We start from the raw sequence: 25,765 nt of genomic DNA, 5'->3' as shown, positions 1-25,765 counted from the left end.
CCACTCACCCACTCACCCACCCACCCACACACTCACGGGTGTAACAGGTGATCTAGCAGCACGTCATAACCGTAGAGCTGGAAGCAGTGTTTGTTACTCACTCACTCACTCACCCACTCACTCACTCACCCACTCATTCACCCACCCACTCACCCACCCACCCACTCACCCACCCACCCACTCACCCACCCACCCACTCACCCACCCACCCACTCACGGGTGTAACAGGTGATCTAGCAGCACGTCATAACCGTAGAGCTGGAAGCAGTGTTTGTTACTCACTCACTCACCCACTCACTCACTCACCCACTCACTCACCCACCCACACACTCACCCACTCACCCACCCACTCAGGGGTGTAGCAGGTGATCTAGCAGCACGTCATAACCGTAGAGCTGGAAGCAGTGTTTGTTACTCACTCACTCACCCACCCACTCACTCACCCACCCACTCACTCACTCACCCACCCACTCACCCACCCACCCACTCACCCACCCACCCACTCACCCACCCACCCACACACTCACGGGTGTAGCAGGTGATCAAGCAGCACGTCATAACCGTAGAGCTGGAAGGAGTGTTTGTTACTCACTCACTCACTCACCCACTCACTCACCAACCCACCCACTCACTCACTCACTCACCCACCCACTCACCCACCCACCCACCCACTCACCCACCCACCCACCCACTCACCCACCCACTCACCCACTCACCCACCACCCACCCACTCACCCACCCACCCACTCACGGGTGTAGCAGGTGATCTAGCAGCACGTCATAACCGTAGAGCTGGAAGCAGTGTTTGTTACTCACTCACTCACCCACTCACTCACCCACCCACCCACTCACTCACTCACTCACCCACCCACTCACCCACCCACCCACCCACTCACCCACCCACCCACCCACTCACCCACCCACCCACACACTCACGGGTGTAGCAGGTGATCTAGCAGCACGTCATAACCGTAGAGCTGGAAGCAGTGTTTGTTACTCACTCACTCACTCACCCACTCACCCACTCACTCACTCACTCACCCACTCACCCACTCACCCACTCACTCACTCACCCACTCACCCACCCACTCACCCACCCACTCACCCACTCACCCACCCACCCACTCACCCACCCACCCACCCACACACTCACGGGTGTAGCAGGTGATCTAGCAGCACGTCATAACCGTAGAGCTGGAAGCAGTGTTTGTTACTCACTCACTCACTCACCCACTCACTCACCCACCCACTCACCCACTCACTCACCCACTCACTCACTCACCCACTCACCCACCCACTCACCCACCCACCCACCCACTCACCCACCCACCCACCCACTCACCCACCCACCCACCCACACACTCACGGGTGTAGCAGGTGATCTAGCAGCACGTCATAACCGTAGAGCTGGAAGCAGTGTTTGTTACTCACTCACTCACCCACCCACTCACCCACCCACTCACCCACTCACCCACCCACCCACCCACTCACCCACCCACCCACTCACCCACCCACCCACACACTCACGGGTGTAGCAGGTGATCTAGCAGCACGTCATAACCGTAGAGCTGGAAGCAGTGTTTGTTACTCACTCACTCACTCACCCACTCACTCACTCACTCACCCACTCACTAACTCACCCACCCACTCACCCACTCACTCACTCACCCACCCACCCACTCACCCACCCACCCACCCACTCACGGGTGTAGCAGGTGATCTAGCAGCACGTCATAACCGTAGAGCTGGAAGCAGTGTTTGTTACTCACTCACTCACTCACCCACTCACTCACTCACTCACCCACTCACTAACTCACCCACCCACTCACCCACTCACTCACTCACTCACCCACCCACTCACCCACCCACCCACTCACGGGTGTAGCAGGTGATCTAGCAGCACGTCATAACCGTAGAGCTGGAAGCAGTGTTTGTTACTCACTCACTCACTCACCCACTCACTCACTCACCCACCACCCCACACACTCACCCACTCACTCACTCACCCACCCACCCACTCACCCACCCACCCACTCACGGGTGTAGCAGGTGATCTAGCAGCACGTCATAACCGTAGAGCTGGAAGCAGTGTTTGTTACTCACTCACTCACCCACTCACTCACCCACCCACCCACTCACTCACTCACCCACCCACTCACGCACCCACCCACTCACCCACTCACCCACCCACTCACCCACCCACTCACCCACCCACCCACTCACCCACTCACCCACTCACTCACCCACTCACTCACCCAACCACCCACCCACTCACGGGTGTAACAGGTGATCTAGCAGCACGTCATAACCGTAGAGCTGGAAGCAGTGTTTGTTACTCACTCACTCACCCACTAACTGACCCACCCACACACCCACCCACCCACTCACGGGTGTAACACGTGATCTAGCAGCACGTCATAACCGTAGAGCTGGAAGCAGTGTTTGTTACTCACTCACTCACCCACTCACTCACCCACTCACTCACCCACCCACACACTCACCCACTCACCCACCCACTCACCCATTCACCCACCCACCCACTCACCCACACACCCACCCACTCAGGGGTGTAGCAGGTGATCTAGCAGCACGTCATAACCGTAGAGCTGGAAGCAGTGTTTGTTACTCACTCACTCACCCACCCACTCACCCACCCACCCACTCACTCACTCACCCACCCACTCACCCACCCACCCACTCACCCACCCACCCACCCACTCACCCACCCACCCCCACACTCACGGGTGTAGCAGGTGATCTAGCAGCACGTCATAACCGTAGAGCTGGAAGGAGTGTTTGTTACTCACTCACTCACTCACCGACTCACCCACCCACCCACCCACTCACTCACTCACCCACCCACCCACTCACTCACTCACTCACCCACTCACCCACTCACCCACCCACCCACCCACTCACTCACTCACCCACCCACCCACCCACTCACCCACCCACCCACCCACTCACTCACTCACCCACTCACCCACCCACCCACCCACTCACTCACTCACCCACTCACCCACTCACCCACCCACCCACTCACTCACTCACCCACTCACCCACTCACCCACTCACTCACTCACTCACCCACTCACCCACTCACTCACTCACCCACCCACCCACTCACCCACTCACCCACTCACTCACTCACCCACCCACCCACACACTCACGGGTGTAACAGGTGATCTAGCAGCACGTCATAACCGTAGAGCTGGAAGCAGTGTTTGTTACTCACTCACTCACTCACCCACTCACTCACCAACCCACCCACTCACTCACTCACTCACCCACCCACTCACCCACCCACCCACCCACTCACCCACCCACCCACCCACTCACCCACCCACTCACCCACTCACCCACCCACCCACCCACTCACCCACCCACCCACTCACGGGTGTAGCAGGTGATCTAGCAGCACGTCATAACCGTAGAGCTGGAAGCAGTGTTTGTTACTCACTCACTCACTCACCCACTCACTCACCCACCCACCCACTCACTCACTCACTCACCCACCCACTCACCCACCCACCCACCCACTCACCCACCCACCCACCCACTCACCCACCCACCCACACACTCACGGGTGTAGCAGGTGATCTAGCAGCACGTCATAACCGTAGAGCTGGAAGCAGTGTTTGTTACTCACTCACTCACTCACCCACTCACCCACTCACTCACTCACCCACTCACCCACTCACCCACTCACTCACTCACCCACTCACCCACCCACTCACCCACCCACTCACCCACCCACCCACTCACCCACCCACCCACTCACCCACCCACCCACACACTCACGGGTGTAGCAGGTGATCTAGCAGCACGTCATAACCGTAGAGCTGGAAGCAGTGTTTGTTACTCACTCACTCACTCACCCACTCACTCACCCACCCACTCACCCACTCACTCACCCACTCACTCACCCACCCACTCACCCACCCACTCACCCACCCACCCACCCACTCACCCACCCACCCACCCACTCACCCACCCACCCACCCACACACTCACGGGTGTAGCAGGTGATCTAGCAGCACGTCATAACCGTAGAGCTGGAAGCAGTGTTTGTTACTCACTCACTCACCCACTCACCCACCCACTCACCCACTCACCCACCCACCCACCCACTCACCCACCCACCCACTCACCCACCCACCCACACACTCACGGGTGTAGCAGGTGATCTAGCAGCACGTCATAACCGTAGAGCTGGAAGCAGTGTTTGTTACTCACTCACTCACTCACCCACTCACTCACCCACCACTAACTCACCCACCCACTCACCCACTCACTCACTCACCCACCCACCCACCCACTCACCCACCCACCCACTCACGGGTGTAGCAGGTGATCTAGCAGCACGTCATAACCGTAGAGCTGGAAGCAGTGTTTGTTACTCACTCACTCACCCACTCACTCTCACTCACTCACCCACTCACTAACTCACCCACCCACTCACCCACTCACTCACTCACCCACCCACCCACTCACCCACCCACCCACCCACTCACGGGTGTAGCAGGTGATCTAGCAGGCACGTCATAACCGTAGAGCTGGAAGCAGTGTTTGTTACTCACTCACTCACCCACTCACTCACCCACCCACCCACTCACTCACTCACTCACCCACCCACTCACCCACCCACCCACTCACCCACTCACCCACCCACTCACCCCACCCACTCACCCACCCCACCCACTCACCCACTCACCCACTCACTCACCCACTCACTCACCCACCCACCCACCCTCACCCACCCACCCACTCACCCACCCACCCACCCACTCACGGGTGTAACAGGTGATCTAGCAGCACGTCATAACCGTAGAGCTGGAAGCAGTGTTTGTTACTCACTCACTCACCCACTCACCCACTCACCCACCCACTCACCCACCCACTCACCCACCCACCCACTCACCCACCCACTCACCCACCCACCCACCCACCAACCCACCCACCCACCCACTCACGGGTGTAGCAGGTGATCTAGCAGCACGTCATAACCGTAGAGCTGGAAGCAGTGTTTGTCGCTGATGATGACTCCGCTGACGCTCCGCAGGCTGGCCACGAAGGTCGCCTCCATGGCGGTGAAGACGGCGGCTGTGGCGGCCTCGCCGTGCCGGGCGCTTAGGTAGCGGCGTAGGCTCAGCAGGCTCCACTTGCAGCCCTGGGGGCGGCACGGGGTCACGGGGAGGAGTCACGGGGGAGGAGTCACGGGGAGGAGTCACGGGGGAGGAGTCACGGGGGAGGAGTCCTGGGGAGTGGTCATGGGGAGGAGTCACGGGGTAGGGAGTCACGGGGGAGGAGTCACGGGGAGTGGTCATGGGGGAGGAGTCACGGGGGAGGAGTCATGGGGAGGAGTCATGGGGAGTGGTCATGGGGGAGGAGTCACGGGGGAGGGGTCATGGGGGAGGAGTCATGGAGGAGTGGTCATGGGGGAGGTCATGGGGGAGGTCACGGGGGAGGGGTCATGGGGGAGGTGACGGGGGAGGTCATGGGGGAGGAGTCATGGGGGAGGGGTCATGGGGGAGGAGTCACGGGGAGGAGTCACGGGGGAGGAGTCATGGGGGAGGAGTCATGGGGAGGGGTCACGGGGGAGGGGTCATGGGGGAGGAGTCATGGGGGAGGGGTCACGGGGGAGGGGTCATGGGGGAGTGATCATGGGGGAGTGGTCATGGGGGAGGAGTCATGGGGGAGGAGTCACGGGGGAGTGGTCATGGGGGAGGAGTCATGGGGAGGAGTCACGGGGGAGGAGTCACGGGGGAGGAGTCACGGGGGAGGAGTCATGGGGGAGGAGTCATGGGGGAGGAGTCATGGGGGAGGAGTCACGGGGGAGGAGTCATGGGGGAGTGGTCATGGGGGAGGAGTCATGGGGGAGGGGTCATGGGGGAGGGGTCATGGGGGAGGGGTCCGGGGGAGGGGTCACGGGGGAGGAGTCACGGGGAGGAGTCATGGGGGAGGAGTCACGGGGGAGGAGTCATGGGGGAGGGGTCACGGGGGAGGAGTCATGGGGGAGGGGTCATGGGGGAGGAGTCATGGGGGAGGAGTCATGGGGGAGGGGTCCACGGGGGAGGGGTCACGGGGAGGGGTCACGGGGGAGGAGTCATGGGGGAGGTGATGGGGGAGGAGTCATGGGGGAGGAGTCATGGGGGAGGAGTCATGGGGGAGTGGTCATGGGGGAGGAGTCACGGGGAGGAGTCATGGGGGAGGAGTCATGGGGGAGGAGTTATGGGGGAGGAGTCATGGGGGAGGAGTCATGGGGAGGAGTTATGGGGGAGGAGTCATGGGGGAGGAGTCACGGGGGAGGAGTCATGGGGGAGGAGTCATGGGGAGGGGTCACGGGGGAGGAGTCATGGGGGAGGTGATGGCGGAGGAGTCACGGGGGAGGGGTCATGGGGGAGGAGTCATGGGGGAGGAGTCATGGGGGAGGAGTCATGGGGGAGGAGTCCATGGGGGAGGTGTCACGGGGGAGGAGTCACGGGGGAGGAGTCATGGGGGAGGAGTCATGGGGGAGGGAGTCATGGGGGAGGAGTCACGGGGGAGGAGTCACGGGGGAGTCATGGGGGAGGAGTCATGGGGGAGGAGTCATGGGGGAGGAGTCACGGGGGAGGAGTCATGGGGGAGGAGTCATGGGGGAGGAGTCATGGGGGAGGAGTCATGGGGGAGGAGTCATGGGGGAGGAGTCACGGGGGAGGAGTCATGGGGGAGGAGTCACGGGGGAGGAGTCATGGGGGAGGAGTCACGGGGGAGGAGTGATGGGAAAGGAGTCATGGGGGAGGGGTCATGGGGGAGGGGTCACGGGGGAGGAGTCATGGGGGAGGGGTCATGGGGGAGGAGTCATGGGGGAGGAGTCATGGGGGAGTGGTCATGGGGGAGGAGTCATGGGGGAGGTGATGGGGGAGGAGTCATGGGGGAGGAGTCACGGGGGGAGGAGTCATGGGGGAGGAGTCATGGGGGAGGAGTTATGGGGGAGGAGTCATGGGGGAGGAGTCATGGGGGAGGAGTCATGGGGGAGGAGTCATGGGGGAGTGGTCATGGGGGAGGTCATGGGGGAGGTCACGGGGGAGGGGTCATGGGGGAGGTGACGGGGGAGGTCATGGGGGAGGAGTCATGGGGGAGGGGTCATGGGGGAGGAGTCACGGGGGAGGAGTCACGGGGGAGGAGTCACGGGGGAGGGGTCATGGGGGAGGAGTCATGGGGGAGGGGTCACGGGGGAGGGGTCATGGGGGAGTGATCATGGGGGAGTGGTCATGGGGGAGGAGTCATGGGGGAGGAGTCACGGGGGAGTGGTCATGGGGGAGGAGTCATGGGGGAGGAGTCACGGGGGAGGAGTCACGGGGGAGGAGTCACGGGGGAGGAGTCATGGGGGAGGAGTCATGGGGGAGGAGTCATGGGGGAGGAGTCACGGGGGAGGAGTCATGGGGGAGTGGTCATGGGGGAGGAGTCATGGGGGAGGGGTCATGGGGGAGGGGTCATGGGGGAGGAGTCATGGGGGAGGGGTCACGGGGGAGGAGTCACGGGGGAGGAGTCATGGGGGAGGAGTCACGGGGGAGGAGTCATGGGGGAGGGGTCACGGGGGAGGAGTCATGGGGGAGGGGTCATGGGGGAGGAGTCATGGGGGAGGAGTCATGGGGGAGGGGTCACGGGGGAGGGGTCACGGGGGAGGGGTCATGGGGGAGGAGTCATGGGGGAGGTGATGGGGGAGGAGTCATGGGGGAGGAGTCATGGGGGAGGAGTCATGGGGGAGTGGTCATGGGGGAGGAGTCACGGGGGAGGAGTCATGGGGGAGGAGTCATGGGGGAGGAGTCATGGGGGAGGAGTTATGGGGGAGGAGTCATGGGGGAGGAGTCATGGGGGAGGAGTCACGGGGGAGGAGTCATGGGGGAGGAGTCACGGGGGAGGAGTCATGGGGGAGGAGTCATGGGGGAGGAGTCATGGGGGAGGAGTCATGGGGGAGGAGTTATGGGGGAGGAGTCATGGGGGAGGAGTCATGGGGGAGGAGTCATGGGGGAGGAGTCACGGGGGAGGAGTCATGGGGGAGGAGTCATGGGGGAAGAGTCATGGGGGAGGGGTCACGGGGGAGGAGTCATGGGGAGGTGATGGCGGAGGAGTCACGGGGGAGGGGTCATGGGGGAGGAGTCATGGGGGAGGAGTCATGGGGGAGGAGTCATGGGGGAGGAGTCATGGGGGAGGTGTCACGGGGGAGGAGTCACGGGGGAGGAGTCATGGGGGAGGAGTCACGGGGGAGGAGTCATGGGGGAGGAGTCATGGGGGAGGAGTCATGGGGGAGGGGTCACGGGGGAGGAGTCATGGGGGAGGAGTCATGGGGGAGGAGTCATGGGGGAGGAGTCATGGGGGAGGAGTCATGGGGGAGGTGTCACGGGGGAGGAGTCATGGGGGAGGAGTCACGGGGGAGGAGTGATGGGAAAGGAGTCATGGGGGAGGGGTCATGGGGGAGGAGTCATGGGGGAGGAGTCATGGGGGAGGAGTCATGGGGGAGGAGTCACGGGGGAGGAGTCATGGGGGAGGAGTCACGGGGGAGGAGTCATGGGGGAGGAGTCACGGGGGAGGAGTCATGGGGGAGGAGTCATGGGGGAGGAGTCATGGGGGAGGTGATGGGGGAGGAGTCATGGGGGAGGAGTCACGGGGGAGGAGTCACGGGGGAGGAGTCATGGGGGAGGAGTCATGGGGGAGGAGTCATGGGGGAGGAGTCATGGGGGAGGAGTCATGGGGGAGTGGTCATGGGGGAGGTCATGGGGGAGGTCACGGGGGAGGGGTCATGGGGGAGGTGACGGGGGAGGTCATGGGGGAGGAGTCATGGGGGAGGGGTCATGGGGGAGGAGTCACGGGGGAGGAGTCACGGGGGAGGAGTCACGGGGGAGTGGTCATGGGGGAGGAGTCATGGGGGAGGAGTCACGGGGGAGTGGTCATGGGGGAGGAGTCATGGGGGAGGAGTCACGGGGGAGGAGTCACGGGGGAGGAGTCACGGGGGAGGAGTCATGGGGGAGGGGTCACGGGGGAGGAGTCACGGGGGAGGAGTCACGGGGGAGGAGTCATGGGGGAGTGGTCATGGGGGAGGAGTCATGGGGGAGGGGTCATGGGGGAGGGGTCATGGGGGAGGAGTCATGGGGGAGGGGTCACGGGGGAGGAGTCACGGGGGAGGAGTCATGGGGGAGGAGTCACGGGGGAGGAGTCATGGGGGAGGGGTCACGGGGGAGGAGTCATGGGGGAGGGGTCATGGGGGAGGAGTCATGGGGGAGGAGTCATGGGGGAGGGGTCACGGGGGAGGGGTCACGGGGGAGGGGTCATGGGGGAGGAGTCATGGGGGAGGTGATGGGGGAGGAGTCATGGGGGAGGAGTCATGGGGGAGGAGTCATGGGGGAGTGGTCATGGGGGAGGAGTCACGGGGGAGGAGTCATGGGGGAGGAGTCATGGGGGAGGAGTTATGGGGGAGGAGTCATGGGGGAGGAGTCATGGGGGAGGAGTTATGGGGGAGGAGTCATGGGGGAGGAGTCACGGGGGAGGAGTCATGGGGGAGGAGTCATGGGGGAGGGGTCACGGGGGAGGAGTCATGGGGGAGGTGATGGCGGAGGAGTCACGGGGGAGGGGTCATGGGGGAGGAGTCATGGGGGAGGAGTCATGGGGGAGGAGTCATGGGGGAGGAGTCATGGGGGAGGTGTCACGGGGGAGGAGTCACGGGGGAGGAGTCATGGGGGAGGAGTCATGGGGGAGGATTCATGGGGGAGGAGTCACGGGGGAGGAGTCACGGGGGAGTCATGGGGGAGGAGTCATGGGGGAGGAGTCATGGGGGAGGAGTCACGGGGGAGGAGTCATGGGGGAGGAGTCATGGGGGAGGAGTCATGGGGGAGGAGTCATGGGGGAGGAGTCATGGGGGAGGAGTCACGGGGGAGGAGTCATGGGGGAGGAGTCACGGGGGAGGAGTCATGGGGGAGGAGTCACGGGGGAGGAGTCATGGGAAAGGAGTCATGGGGGAGGGGTCATGGGGGAGGGGTCACGGGGGAGGAGTCATGGGGGAGGGGTCATGGGGGAGGAGTCATGGGGGAGGAGTCATGGGGGAGTGGTCATGGGGGAGGAGTCATGGGGGAGGTGATGGGGGAGGAGTCATGGGGGAGGAGTCATGGGGGAGGAGTCATGGGGGAGGAGTCATGGGGGAGGAGTCATGGGGGAGGAGTCACGGGGGAGGAGTCACGGGGGAGGGGTCATGGGGGAGGAGTCATGGGGAGGGGTCATGGGGGAGGAGTTATGGGGGAGGGGTCATGGGGGAGGGGTCATGGGGGAGGAGTCATGGGGGAGGGGTCATGGGGGAGGAGTTATGGGGGAGGAGTCATGGGGGAGGAGTCACGGGGGAGGAGTCATGGGGGAGGGGTCATGGGGGAGGAGTCATGGGGGAGGAGTCATGGGGGAGGAGTCATGGGGGAGGAGTCATGGGGGAGGAGTCACGGGGGAGGAGTCATGGGGGAGGGGTCATGGGGGAGGAGTCATGGGGGAGGGGTCATGGGGGAGGAGTCATGGGGGAGGAGTCATGGGGGAGGAGTCACGGGGGAGGAGTCACGGGGGAGGAGTCATGGGGGAGGGGTCATGGGGGAGGAGTCATGGGGGAGGGGTCATGGGGGAGGAGTCATGGGGGAGGGGTCATGGGGGAGGTGACAGGGGAGGTCATGGGGGAGGAGTCATGGGGGAGGGGTCACGGGGAAGGGGTCACGGGGGAGGGGTCACGGGGGAGGGATCACGGGGGCGGACATAGGGGAGAGAGGTAACGCAGTGGGGGAGGAGAGGGAGGGGGGAGGGAGGGGGGAGGGAGGGGAGGAGGGGGGAGGGAGGAGGGGAGAGGGAGGGGGGAGGGAGGAGGGGGAGGGAGGAGGGGGGAGGGAGGAGAGGGTGGAGGGAGGGGGGAGGGAGGTAGCCCACTTTGTCCGGGTTGTAGTCTGGAGCGGTCTTCTGAATGGCGACGTTGGTGAGGTGGACGTCTGGAACGCTGTGTCAAGGCACAGACCCAACGTGTGACATCGCCGCCATCCTCACCGTCACCATCCTCACTGTCACCATCATCACCATCATCACCATCCTCACCATCACCATCCTCACCATCACGTTCACCATCGTCAACATCGTCAACATCCTCACCATCCTCACCATCGTCAACATCGTCACCATCCTCACCATCACCATCCTCACCATCACGTTCACCATCGTCAACATCGTCAACATCGTCACCATCCTCACCATCGTCAACATCGTCACCATCATCACCATCCTCACCATCACCATCCTCACCATCACGTTCACCATCGTCAACATCGTCAACATCCTCACCATCCTCACCATCGTCAACATCGTCACCATCCTCACCATCACCATCCTCACCATCACGTTCACCATCGTCAACATCGTCAACATCCTCACCATCCTCACCATCGTCAACATCGTCACCATCATCACCATCCTCACCATCACCATCCTCACCATCACGTTCACCATCGTCAACATCGTCAACATCCTCACCATCCTCACCATCGTCAACATCGTCACCATCATCACCGTCACCATCGTCACCATCCTCACCATCCTCACCATCCTCACCATCGTCAACATCCTCACCATCACCATCCTCACCATCCTCACCATCACCATCCTCACCATCCTCACCATCCTCACCATCACGTTCACCATCGTCAACATCGTCAACATCGTCACCGCCATGTTCACCATCGTCACGGTGATCGTGGATGATGGTAGTGGTGATGGTGACGACGACGATGATGATGGTGGTGGTGACGGTGGTAGTGACGGTGATGATGGTGGTGGTGGTGATGGCGACGGTGGTGGTGGTGATGGTGGTGGTGACGGTGGTGGTGACGGTGGTGGTGACGGTGATGATGTCGATGATGGTGGTGGTGGTGACGGTGGTGGTGACGGTGACGATGGTGACGACGATGATGATGGTGGTGGTGGTGGTGACGGTGGTAGTGACGGTGATGACGATGGTGGTGACAGTGACGACAGTGATGACGGTGACGATGGTGACGGTGACGATGGTGACGACGGTGATGACGGTGATGGTAACGATGGTGACGATGGTGGTGATGGTGGTGGCGACAGTGGTGACGACGACGGTGATGACGACGATGATGGTGGTGGTGGTGATGATGATGGTGATGATGGTGACGACGATGATGGTGATGACAATGATGGTGACGGTGGTGACGGTGATGATGGTGACGACGATGATGGTGACGACGATGATGGTGACGGTGGTGATGGTGACGAGGGTGATGACGACGAGGAGGAGGAGGATACAGTTGTCGTCGATGCAGTCGAGGGAGAAGCGAGCGCTGGAGAATCGTGCGAAGCCTTCACGGTACAACCACGCTCGCAGAGGAACAAACTGAGAAGCAGTACACACAGCACACACACACTGTACACACACTGTACACACAGTACACACACAGTACACACTGTACACACAGCACACACACTGTACACACACAGTACACACACAGTACACACACACAGTACACACACACAGTACACACACTGCACACACACTGCACACACTGTACACACAGCACACACTGTACACACTGTACACACACAGTACACACACATTACACACAGCACACACCCCACACACACTGTACACACTGTACACACAGCACACACTGTACACACACTGTACACACTGTGCACACAGCACACACACAGTACACACATATACAGTACACACACAGTGCACACTGTACACACACCGTACACACACAGTACACACACACAGTACACACACACCGCACACACACTGCACACACTGTACACACAGTACACACACAGCACACACTGTACACACTGTACACACAGCACACACTGCACACACCGTACACACAGTACACACACAGTACACACACACAGTACACACACAGTACACACACAGCACACACACTGTACACACACTGTACACACTGTACGCACACCGTACACACAAAGCACACACTGTACACTGTACACACTATACACACAGTACACACACTGTACACACTGTACACACACAGTACACACAGTACACACACAGTACGCACACAGCACACACTGTGCACACACAGTACACACAGTACACACACAGTACACATAGTACACACAGTATACACACTGTACACAGTACACACATACAGTACACACACAGTACACACACAGTACACACACACAGTACACACACACAGTACACACACACAGGACACACACAGTACACACACACAGTACACACACACAGTACACACACACACAGTACACACACACAGTACACACACAGTACACACAGTACACACAGTACACACACACAGTACACACACACACAGTACACACACACAGTACACACACACAGTACACACACAGTACACACACACAGTACACACACAGTACACACACAGTACACACACACAGTACACACACAGTACACACACACAGTACACACACACAGTACACACACAGTACACACACAGTACACACACACATACAGTACACACACACAGTACACACACACACACAGTACACACACACACAGTACACACACACAGTACACACACACAGTACACACACAGTACACACACACAGTACACACACAGTACACACACAGTACACACACACAGTACACACACACAGTACACACACAGTACACACACACAGTACACACACACAGTACACACACAGTACACACACAGTACACACACATACAGTACACACACACAGTACACACACACACACAGTACACACACACACAGTACACACACACAGTACACACACAGTACACACACAGTACACACACACAGTACACACACAGTACACACACAGTACACACACAGTACACACACACAGTACACACACACACAGTACACACAGTACGCATACACACACAGTACACACACACAGTACACACACACAGTACACACACACAGTACACACACACAGTACACACACAGTACACACACACACAGTACACACACACAGTACACACAGTACACACACACAGTACACACACACAGTACACACACAGTACACACACACAGTACACACACAGTACACACAGTACACACACACAGTACACACACACACAGTACACACACACACAGTACACACACACAGTACACACAGCACACACAGTACACACAGTACACACACACACAGTACACACACAGTACACACACACACACAGTACACACAGTACACACACACACAGTACACACACAGTACACACACACAGTACACACAGTACACACACACAGTACACACACACACAGTACACACACACAGTACACACACACAGTACACACACACACAGTACACACACACAGTACACACAGTACACACTGTACACACAGTTCACACACACACAGTACACACACAGTACACACACACACAGTACACACACACACAGTACACACACACACACACAGTACACACACAGTACACACACAGTACACACAGTACACACACAGTACACATACACACACAGTACACACACAGTACACACACACAGTGATGATGATGGTGATGATGGTGATGACGATGATGGTGATGACAATGATGGTGACGGTGGTGACGGTGATGATGGTGACGACGATGATGGTGACGACGATGATGGTGACGGTGGTGATGGTGACGAGGGTGATGACGACGAGGAGGAGGAGGATACAGTTGTCGTCGATGCAGTCGAGGGAGAAGCGAGCGCTGGAGAATCGTGCGAAGCCTTCACGGTACAACCACGCTCGCAGAGGAACAAACTGAGAAGCAGTACACACAGCACACACACACTGTACACACACTGTACACACAGTACACACACAGTACACACTGTACACACAGCACACACACTGTACACACACAGTACACACACAGTACACACACACAGTACACACACAGTACACACACTGCACACACACTGCACACACTGTACACACAGCACACACTGTACACACTGTACACACACAGTACACACACAGTACACACACAGCACACACCCCACACACACTGTACACACTGTACACACCGCACACACTGTACACACACTGTACACACTGTGCACACAGCACACACACAGTACACACATATACAGTACACACACAGTGCACACTGTACACACACCGTACACACACAGTACACACACACAGTACACACACACCGCACACACACTGCACACACTGTACACACAGCACACACACAGCACACACTGTACACACTGTACACACAGCACACACTGCACACACCGTACACACAGTACACACACAGTACACACACACAGTACACACACAGTACACACAGCACACACACTGTACACACACTGTACACACTGTACGCACACCGTACACACGCAGCACACACTGTACACTGTACACACTATACACACAGTACACACACTGTACACACTGTACACACACAGTACACACAGTACACACACAGTACGCACACAGCACACACTGTGCACACACAGTACACACAGTACACACACAGTACACATAGTACACACAGTATACACACTGTACACAGTACACACATACAGTACACACACAGTACACACAGTACACACACACAGTACACACACACAGTACACACACACAGGACACACACAGTACACACACACAGTACACACACACAGTACACACACACACAGCACACACACACAGTACACACACAGTACACACAGTACACACAGTACACACACACAGTACACACACACACAGTACACACACACAGTACACACACACAGTACACACACAGTACACACACACAGTACACACACAGTACACACACAGTACACACACACAGTACACACACACAGTACACACACAGTACACACACACAGTACACACACAGTACACACACAGTACACACACATACAGTACACACACACACAGTACACACACACACAGTACACACACACAGTACACACACAGTACACACACACAGTACACACACACAGTACACACACAGTACACACACACACAGTACACACACAGTACACACACACAGTACACACACACACAGTACACACACACAGTACACACAGTACGCATACACACACAGTACACACACACAGTACACACACACAGTACACACACACAGTACACACACACAGTACACACACACAGTACACACACAGTACACACACACACAGTACACACAGTACACACACACAGTACACACACACAGTACACACACACAGTACACACACAGTACACACACACAGTACACACACAGTACACACAGTACACACACACAGTACACACACACACAGTACACACACACACAGTACACACACACAGTACACACAGCACACACAGTACACACAGTACACACACACACAGTACACACACAGTACACACACACACACAGTACACACAGTACACACACACACAGTACACACACAGTACACACACACAGTACACACAGTACACACACACAGTACACACACACACAGTACACACACACAGTACACACACAGTACACACACACAGTACACACACACAGTACACACACACACACAGTACACACACACACAGTACACACACACAGTACACACAGTACACACTGTACACACAGTTCACACACACACAGTACACACACAGTACACACACACACACAGTACACACACACACAGTACACACAGTACACACACACACACACACAGTACACACACAGTACACACACAGTACACACAGTACACACACAGTACACATACACACACAGTACACACACAGTACACACAGTACACACACACAGTACACACACACAGTACACACACAGTACACACAGTACACACACAGTACACACACACACACAGTACACACACAGTACACACAGTACACACACACACAGTACACACACACACATTACACACACACACATGACACACACACACAGTACACACAGTATACACACACACACACAGTACACACACACACAGTACACACACAGTACACACACACAGTACACACACACAGTACACACACACAGTACACACACAGTACACACACACAGTACACACACACAGTACACACACACACACACAGTACACACACAGTACACACACACAGTACACACACAGTACACACACACACAGTACACACACAGTACACACACACAGTACACACACACAGTACACACACACAGTACACACACACACAGTACACACACACAGTACACACAGTACACACTGTACACACAGTTCACACACACACAGTACACACACAGTACACACACACACACACTACACACACACACAGTACACACAGTACACACACACAGTACACACACAGTACACACACAGTACACACAGTACACACACAGTACACATACACACACAGTACACACACAGTACACACAGTACACACACACAGTGATGATGATGGTGATGATGGTGACGACGATGATGGTGATGACAATGATGGTGACGGTGGTGACGGTGATGATGGTGACGACGATGATGGTGACGACGATGATGGTGACGACGATGATGGTGACGGTGGTGATGGTGACGAGGGTGATGACGACGAGGAGGAGGAGGATACAGTTGTCGTCGATGCAGTCGAGGGAGAACCGAGCGCTGGAGAATCGTGCGAAGCCTTCACGGTACAACCACGCTCGCAGAGGAACAAACTGAGAAGCAGTACACACAGCACACACACACTGTACACACACTGTACACACAGTACATACACAGTACACACTGTACACACAGCACACACACTGTACACACACTGTACACACACAGTACACACACAGTACACACACACAGTACACACACACAGTACACACACTGCACACACACTGCACACACTGTACACACAGCACACACTGTACACACTGTACACACACAGTACACACACAGTACACACACAGCACACACCCCCACACACTGTACACACTGTACACACCGCACACACTGTACACACACTGTACACACTGTGCACACAGCACACACACAGTACACACATATACAGTACACACACAGTGCACACTGTACACACACCGTACACACACAGTACACACACACAGTACACACACACCGCACACACACTGCACACACTGTACACACAGTACACACACAGCACACACTGTACACACTGTACACACAGCACACACTGCACACACCGTACACACAGTACACACACAGTACACACACACAGTACACACACAGTACACACACACAGCACACACACTGTACACACACTGTACACACTGTACGCACACCGTACACACACAGCACACACTGTACACTGTACACACTATACACACAGTACACACACTGTACACACTGTACACACACAGTACACACAGTACACACACAGTACGCACACAGCACACACTGTGCACACACAGTACACACAGTACACACACAGTACACATAGTACACACAGTATACACACTGTACACAGTACACACATACAGTACACACACAGTACACACAGTACACACACAGTACACACACACAGTACACACACACAGTACACACACACAGGACACACACAGTACACACACACAGTACACACACACAGTACACACACAGTACACACACACAGTACACACACAGTACACACAGTACACACAGTACACACACACAGTACACACACACACACAGTACACACACACAGTACACACACACAGTACACACACAGTACACACACACAGTACACACACAGTACACACACAGTACACACACACAGTACACACACACAGTACACACACAGTACACACACACAGTACACACACACAGTACACACACAGTACACACACATACAGTACACACACACACACAGTACACACACACACAGTACACACACACAGTACACACACAGTACACACACACAGTACACACACAGTACACACACAGTACACACACACAGTACACACACAGTACACACACACAGTACACACACACAGTACACACACACAGTACACACAGTACGCATACACACACAGTACACACACACAGTACACACACACAGTACACACACAGTACACACACACAGTACACACACAGTACACACACACACAGTACACACAGTACACACACACAGTACACACAGTACACACACACAGTACACACACACAGTACACACACACAGTACACACACAGTACACACACACAGTACACACACAGTACACACAGTACACACACACAGTACACACACACACAGTACACACACACAGTACACACACACAGTACACACAGCACACACAGTACACACAGTACACACACACACAGTACACACACCGTACACACACACACACAGTACACACAGTACACACACACACACAGTACACACACAGTACACACACACAGTACACACAGTACACACACACAGTACACACACACACAGTACACACACACAGTACACACACAGTACACACACACAGTACACACACACAGTACACACACACACACAGTACACACACACACAGTACACACACACAGTACACACAGTACACACTGTACACACAGTTCACACACACACAGTACACACACAGTACACACACACACACACAGTACACACACACACAGTACACACAGTACACACACACACACACACAGTACACACACAGTACACACACAGTACACACAGTACACACACAGTACACATACACACACAGTACACACACAGTACACACAGTACACACACACAGTACACACACACAGTACACACACAGTACACACAGTACACACACAGTACACACACACACACACAGTACACACACAGTACACACAGTACACACACACACAGTACACACACACATTACACACACACACATGACACACACACACAGTACACACAGTATATACACACACACACACACAGTACACACACACACAGTACACACACAGTACACACACACAGTACACACACACAGTACACACACACAGTACACACACAGTACACACACACAGTACACACACACAGTACACACACAGTACACACACACACACAGTACACACAGTACACACACACACAGTACACACACACACAGTACACACACACAGTACACACAGTACACACACACAGTACACACACACACAGTACACACACACAGTACACACACAGTACACACACACAGTACACACACACAGTACACACACACACACAGTACACACACACACACAGTACACACACACAGTACACACAGTACACACTGTACACACAGTTCACACACACACAGTACACACACAGTACACACACACACAGTACACACACACACAGTACACACAGTACACACACACACACACAGTACACACACAGTACACACACAGTACACACAGTACACACACAGTACACATACACACACAGTACACACACAGTACACACAGTACACACACACAGTACACACACACACAGTACACACACAGTACACACAGTACACACACAGTACACACACACACAGTACACACACAGTACATACACACAGTACACACACACAGTACACACACACAGTACACACACACAGTACACACACACAGTACACACACACCACCCACCGATGTGACCAGGACGTACACGCGGAGATCGAATTTCCTCCCTGCGGGGGACAGCGACGGAGTGAGTGGCACGGTCACGGTCCTGATGTGGTGCTAGTGGTAGTGCCAGAGCTCAAGTGGGGGCATTGACATCACACAGTCACGCAGTTACTCACACAGTTACACACTCACATAGTTACACACTTAGTCACACAGTCAAACAGTCACTCACTCACACACTCACACAGTTACACACTCACGCAGTTACACACTTAGTCACACAGTTACACACTCACGCAGTTACACACTTAGTCACACAGTTACACAGTCACACAGTCACTCACTTAGTCACTCAGTCACTCAGTCACACACTCACACAGTTACACACTCACACAGTTACACACTCACACAGTTACACACTTAGTCACACAGTTACACACTCACATAGTTACACACTTAGTCACACAGTTACACAGTCACACAGTCACTCACTTAGTCACTCAGTCACTTAGTCACTCACTCACACAGTCACTCACTCACACACTCACTCAGTCATACAGTTACACAGTCACACACTCACTCAGTCACTCACCCACACACCCACTCATCCACTCACACAGTCACTCACCCACACACCCACTCACCCACCCATCCACACACCCACACACCCACCCATCCACACACCCACACACCCACACACACACCCACACACACACACCCACACACACACACCCACACACTCACTCACCCACTCACTCACCCACTCACTCACTCACCCACTCACTCTCACCCACTCACCCACTCACTCACTCACCCACACACACACCCACCCACACACTAACTCACTCACACAGTCACTCACCCACACACCCACTCACCCACTCACCCACCCACACACTCGCCCACTCACACACTAACTCACTCACACAGTCACTCACCCACCCACCCACCCACACACCCACCCACCCACACACCCACCCACCACTGATGAGGTAGGGCTTCTCAATGTATCTCTGCACCACGTAATTCTCCACGGCCGGCATCGCCTCGTCCCGTGCCTCCTCCGCCCGCACCGCATCCTGGCGCGCACCCAGCGGGCCGCCCTGGTTAATACCGCCGTTGCCACGACACAGTTGACCACCTCGCCTGGTCTACAGGAGGTCGCGAGTTCGATCTCGACCCTGACGACGCCTGCCGCTGCTGCTGCTGTATATTTGGACTCTGCGTCTCTCTCTCTCTCCTCATGATCATCATCACGGTGGCCAGGAGATGTTGACTACCTCGCCTGGTGCCGGACATGCAACTCTGTCGTGGACAGTGCCGTGGGGAGGAGGGCCAATTCCCATTGGCCTCTCCCCTCATGGCGTCTGTGACCACCACAGCAGCCAAACGGGGGCTCTGGACGGGTGCGAGTGGCTGGTAACCCCTCCACACCTTCAATTAATTACCACTAAACCACAAATGAAAATATATAACTAATAAGCTTGTGCCGGAGGCCCCGGGGGGACAGGCGTCTATGACGTCTCCTTGCCAAACCCCATTTGGCGGAGCCAGGAGATTGAATCTCTACCCTCGGGGCTCCTCCAGAAACAACGAAAAGCCACTTCGTGTGGCCACGTGGAATGTCCGAACGCTCACTGCGGAGGAGAGGCTGCCACTCCTCTGTCGGGAGCTGGACCGGTACCGCCTGGATCTCTGTGGCATTCAGGAGGTCCGGTGGACCGGCTCTGGCTCCTGCCACCATGAGGGGTGGACAGTCCTCTACTCGGGGCAGCAGACTACCAAACAACAGGGTGTGGGTCTTCTTTTGAACAAAAGAATGAAGGGGGCGTGGAAGCGTGGCGGTGAGGTGTGGGAAGCTGTAAGCCCCAGGCTACTTTGGGCTCGCCTTCCCGTCAACCGGAGGCGAGGAATGGTGGTCGTGGTTACTTATACCCCCACCGAAGATGAACATCCGTGGAGTAATGCAGGCAAGGCCGATGAGTCAGGTGCCTTCTATGACCTCCTGTCACAGGTGGTGGCTAAAGTGGCCCCTCGGGATAGAGTCATCTCGTTGGGTGACTTCAATGCCCGAGTTGGTCATGATGCTGGCACCTGGTCTAGAGTGATTGGAGGGCATGGGCCGGATCAGCTCAATAACCACGGTAGGAGGCTGCTAGATTTTTGTGCAGCCCATGGGCTTGTAATTACCAACACGCTGTTCCGGCATCGGCGCATCCACACAACATCATGGATGCATGCCGGGTCCAAGCAAGAACATCTGCTGGACTACAAAGTGACGGAACAGCGGATGCGAGCCCATGTCCTTGACACCAGGATCTACCGTGGAGCTGATCTGCCCTCTGACCATCGACTAGTCGTCTGTAAGATGCGCCTGCCATTCTTCCACTCCGGTGGTGGGTGTACACCCAGGACCCCATTCAAATCTAAGGTGGCCTGGTCTCAGCTAGCTGATGAAAGTTGCAAACTAGAATTTAATCATTGCTTGCGGCTGGGATTGACATCGTCCCCGACTCCTCCTGATGTCGAGGGTAAATGGGTGAGGTTTAGGACTGTGACTCATGCAGCTGAAATGGCTGCTTTGGGTATGCGGTGCAGACCTCCCCAGAGACTCTGTCTGACAGAGGAGGTGTTCAGGATGGTTGAGAAAAAGCGACAGGCCCACTGTCATCGGCTACAGAATCCCACGTCAGAGAATGAGGAGGCTTACCGCAGCCTTCGCTCGGAGGTTCGGAGAGCCGTGAGGCGCTGCAAGGATGGGTGGTGGTCGCGGGTTGCTGAGGAGATGGAGTCTGCCTCAGTGGCCCGCTATCACAAATCTCGATTTAACTCCATCAAAAAAGTAACCTGCAGCGCCACACCTATTACCATCATTAGGGGAAAAAACGGTGATCCAATCTCCGACCCCCAGGAACAGGTTTGCAGATTTGCTGAGCATTTCTGTGAGGTCCTGGGGGAGGGAAAATCCCTCAGCCAGGAAAACATCGTGGCACAAAGTGAGGATGACCCTGCTGAGGCTGCGGTGCCTCAAATATTGGAAGAAGTCACCCCCTGTGAGTGGCTGGCTGAGGTGCCATCTGTTGAGGAAGTACTGAAGGCGATCCAGAGTCTGAGACCAGGAAAGGCAACGGGCAGAGATGATCTCCCAAGCGAAATGCTGAGGGAGGGTGGCGTTTGTGCACAGACTGCCCTATATGACATCATAACAACAGTCTGGACCACTGGACGGGTTCCGCAGGATTGGAAGGATGCCCTGGTGGTCCCCCTCTTTAAGAAGGGAGACCGCACAGACTGTAACAATTACAGGGGCATCTCCTCAGTTACTCAACATCGCCTTGCCAGGCACGCTGAGGAGAGGCATGCGGAGCCCCAATGCGGTTTCAGGAAAGGGCGGTCCTGCACAGATGCCATATTTTCTGTCCGTCTGCTACAGCAGAGGTGTAGGGAATTCCAGCAAGACCTACATCTCTGCTTTATTGACCTGGTCAAGGCCTATGATACCATCAGTAGGCCTGGGCTCTGGGTTGTTCTTCGTGCTTTTGGAGTACCTGACCCTCTGCTCACGATCATTAAGGACCTTCATGATGGTGAGCGGGCCCGGGTAAAACTACGTGGCCGGGAGTCAGAGCCATTCCCTGTACACCTTGGGGTGCGACAGGGATGTCCTCTGGCTCCCACATTATTTAACATCTATTTTGACCACGTAGTTCGTGAAGCCTTCAATAGCTGTACCGGGGGAATCTCCATATGGTACAGATATAATGGGAGGCTGATCGATGCCCGGGTGCGGTCAAGGGATGGCTCTCTATTGGTCAACCACGTTATGTATGCTGATGATTTGGTAATAGCTGCTCATTCAGAGGAGTTGGAGACGCTGCTGCTGAGACTGGAGCGTGCCACTAAGAGGTGGGGCCTTACAATCAGCCCCACCAAAACTAAGCACCTGCCTGGGTATTTTGTACCATCGGACACTCCACCCCCACAACTCCCAATCGGTGATGGCACAGTTGTGGAGAGAGTGGAGAGTTTCCCATACCTGGGCAGTGTGCTTATGACCGGCTCCAGTTTAACAGCAGAGGTCTCACTCCGAATCAGTCGAGCGGCAATATCTTTTCATCGGTTGCGTAACGCTGTGTGGAAGCTACCTGGTCTGTCGCTCCGCACTAAGCTTCAGGTCTTCTCGGCCACGGTCATTCCCTCCCTTCTCTACGCTTGCGAAACGTGGACCCCCCTAATGGAACATCTTCGCCGGTTAGAAACATTTAGGCTGGCCTGCCTATGATCCATCCTGGGTTTAACCATGCTGGATTGTGTGAAGAGCTCACAAATCCTTGAAAGATCTGGGCACGATCCCATCGGTGAGCTCCTCCGGCAGGCAAGGCTGCGTTGGCTGGGTCATGTAGCCCGCATGCCCAGCCACCGCATGCCGAAACAGCTTTTGTTCGGCCGGATCGAGGGGACTTAACGGGCGCGGCACGGGCTAGAGAAGAGATGGAATGATGTGGTACAGGAGGACGTGGAGCTGAGTGGACTTGCCGATGACCGGTACCAGCGGTGTCAAGATCGGCCTCTGTGGAGGAGGCTCGTGAAGGATGCTACTGGGCAGTTGGAGGCAGTCGCCCTCCAACAACAACGGAGGGCGGAGGAGCGACGCTCACAACAACTAGCGGAGCGCCGGGTTGCTAAAGCACAGCAGGTTGGCACAGTAGGGGCACAGGTGGTGCATCAGCCACAGTCATCTCAGTCATCTCAGTCAGTCGACCCGTGGCACCTGGGTCTGCCCCGTGACCTCCTGCCAGCGGGCGTTCGACACTTCACGTGGCCTCCAGATGCACATGGCCTGGCACAAGCGTCGTGGTGACGTCACCGCCACTTAGTGGCGAATGGCGGTTGTTGTTGTTGTGTGTTGGTGAGTGTTGGTGAGTGTTGGTGAGTGTTCTCCCTGCCTTTTTCCAGTCTGCGATGTCCTTGAGCTTGCGAAAGAGGAAGATTCCTTTGCCTTGAGACTTGGCTACCTGCGGCACACAGACAAAGGTCCCCCGTGTAGCCTCTAGCAGGGCTGTAGGGGCAAGTGCTGTGAGTAGCAGCAGCAGTGCCCTATAGACACACACACAAAGGTCCCCCGTGTAGCCTTAACAGACTGTAGGGGCAAGTGCTGTTAGCGAGCAGCACCTATGAAGGCTACCGGCATGGTACACGAGGGGGTGGGTGGCCAGCACCACGCCCGACCGCCTTTGTCTCCCCAG

The 25,765-nt window shown here is 56.2% G+C and overlaps 2 protein-coding genes across 2 annotated transcripts in view; both read right to left on the bottom strand.

Annotated features, from left to right (window-relative positions):
• LOC142906731 (uncharacterized) overlaps window positions 1-13,022 on the bottom strand; it is a gene marked incomplete at its 5' end in the record, with an annotated part of 80,701 nt that extends 67,679 nt beyond the window's left edge. Inside the window, 3 exons of the mRNA XM_076055123.1 lie at window positions 4,975-5,171; window positions 10,934-10,992; window positions 12,323-13,022. Coding sequence (XP_075911238.1) covers window positions 4,975-5,171; window positions 10,934-10,992; window positions 12,323-13,022 — 956 coding nt within the window. The remainder of the gene's footprint in view (window positions 1-4,974; window positions 5,172-10,933; window positions 10,993-12,322) is intronic.
• Window positions 12,944-25,765, bottom strand: part of LOC116938397 (uncharacterized) — a gene marked incomplete at its 5' end in the record, with an annotated part of 32,949 nt that continues 20,127 nt past the window's right edge. Inside the window, 4 exons of the mRNA XM_076055037.1 lie at window positions 12,944-17,665; window positions 20,541-20,581; window positions 21,502-21,598; window positions 25,466-25,534. Of these exons, the coding sequence (XP_075911152.1) occupies window positions 15,407-17,665; window positions 20,541-20,581; window positions 21,502-21,598; window positions 25,466-25,534 (2,466 nt within the window). The remainder of the gene's footprint in view (window positions 17,666-20,540; window positions 20,582-21,501; window positions 21,599-25,465; window positions 25,535-25,765) is intronic.

Source organism: Petromyzon marinus, chromosome 69 (genome assembly GCF_048934315.1).
Source record: "Petromyzon marinus isolate PM22_M1 ecotype Great Lakes invasive population chromosome 69, UKy_Petmar_22M1.pri1.0, whole genome shotgun sequence".
NCBI lineage: Eukaryota > Metazoa > Chordata > Hyperoartia > Petromyzontiformes > Petromyzontidae > Petromyzon > Petromyzon marinus.
Note: the sequence above shows the minus strand (reverse complement) of the source record. Positions and strands in the feature narration are given on the sequence as shown.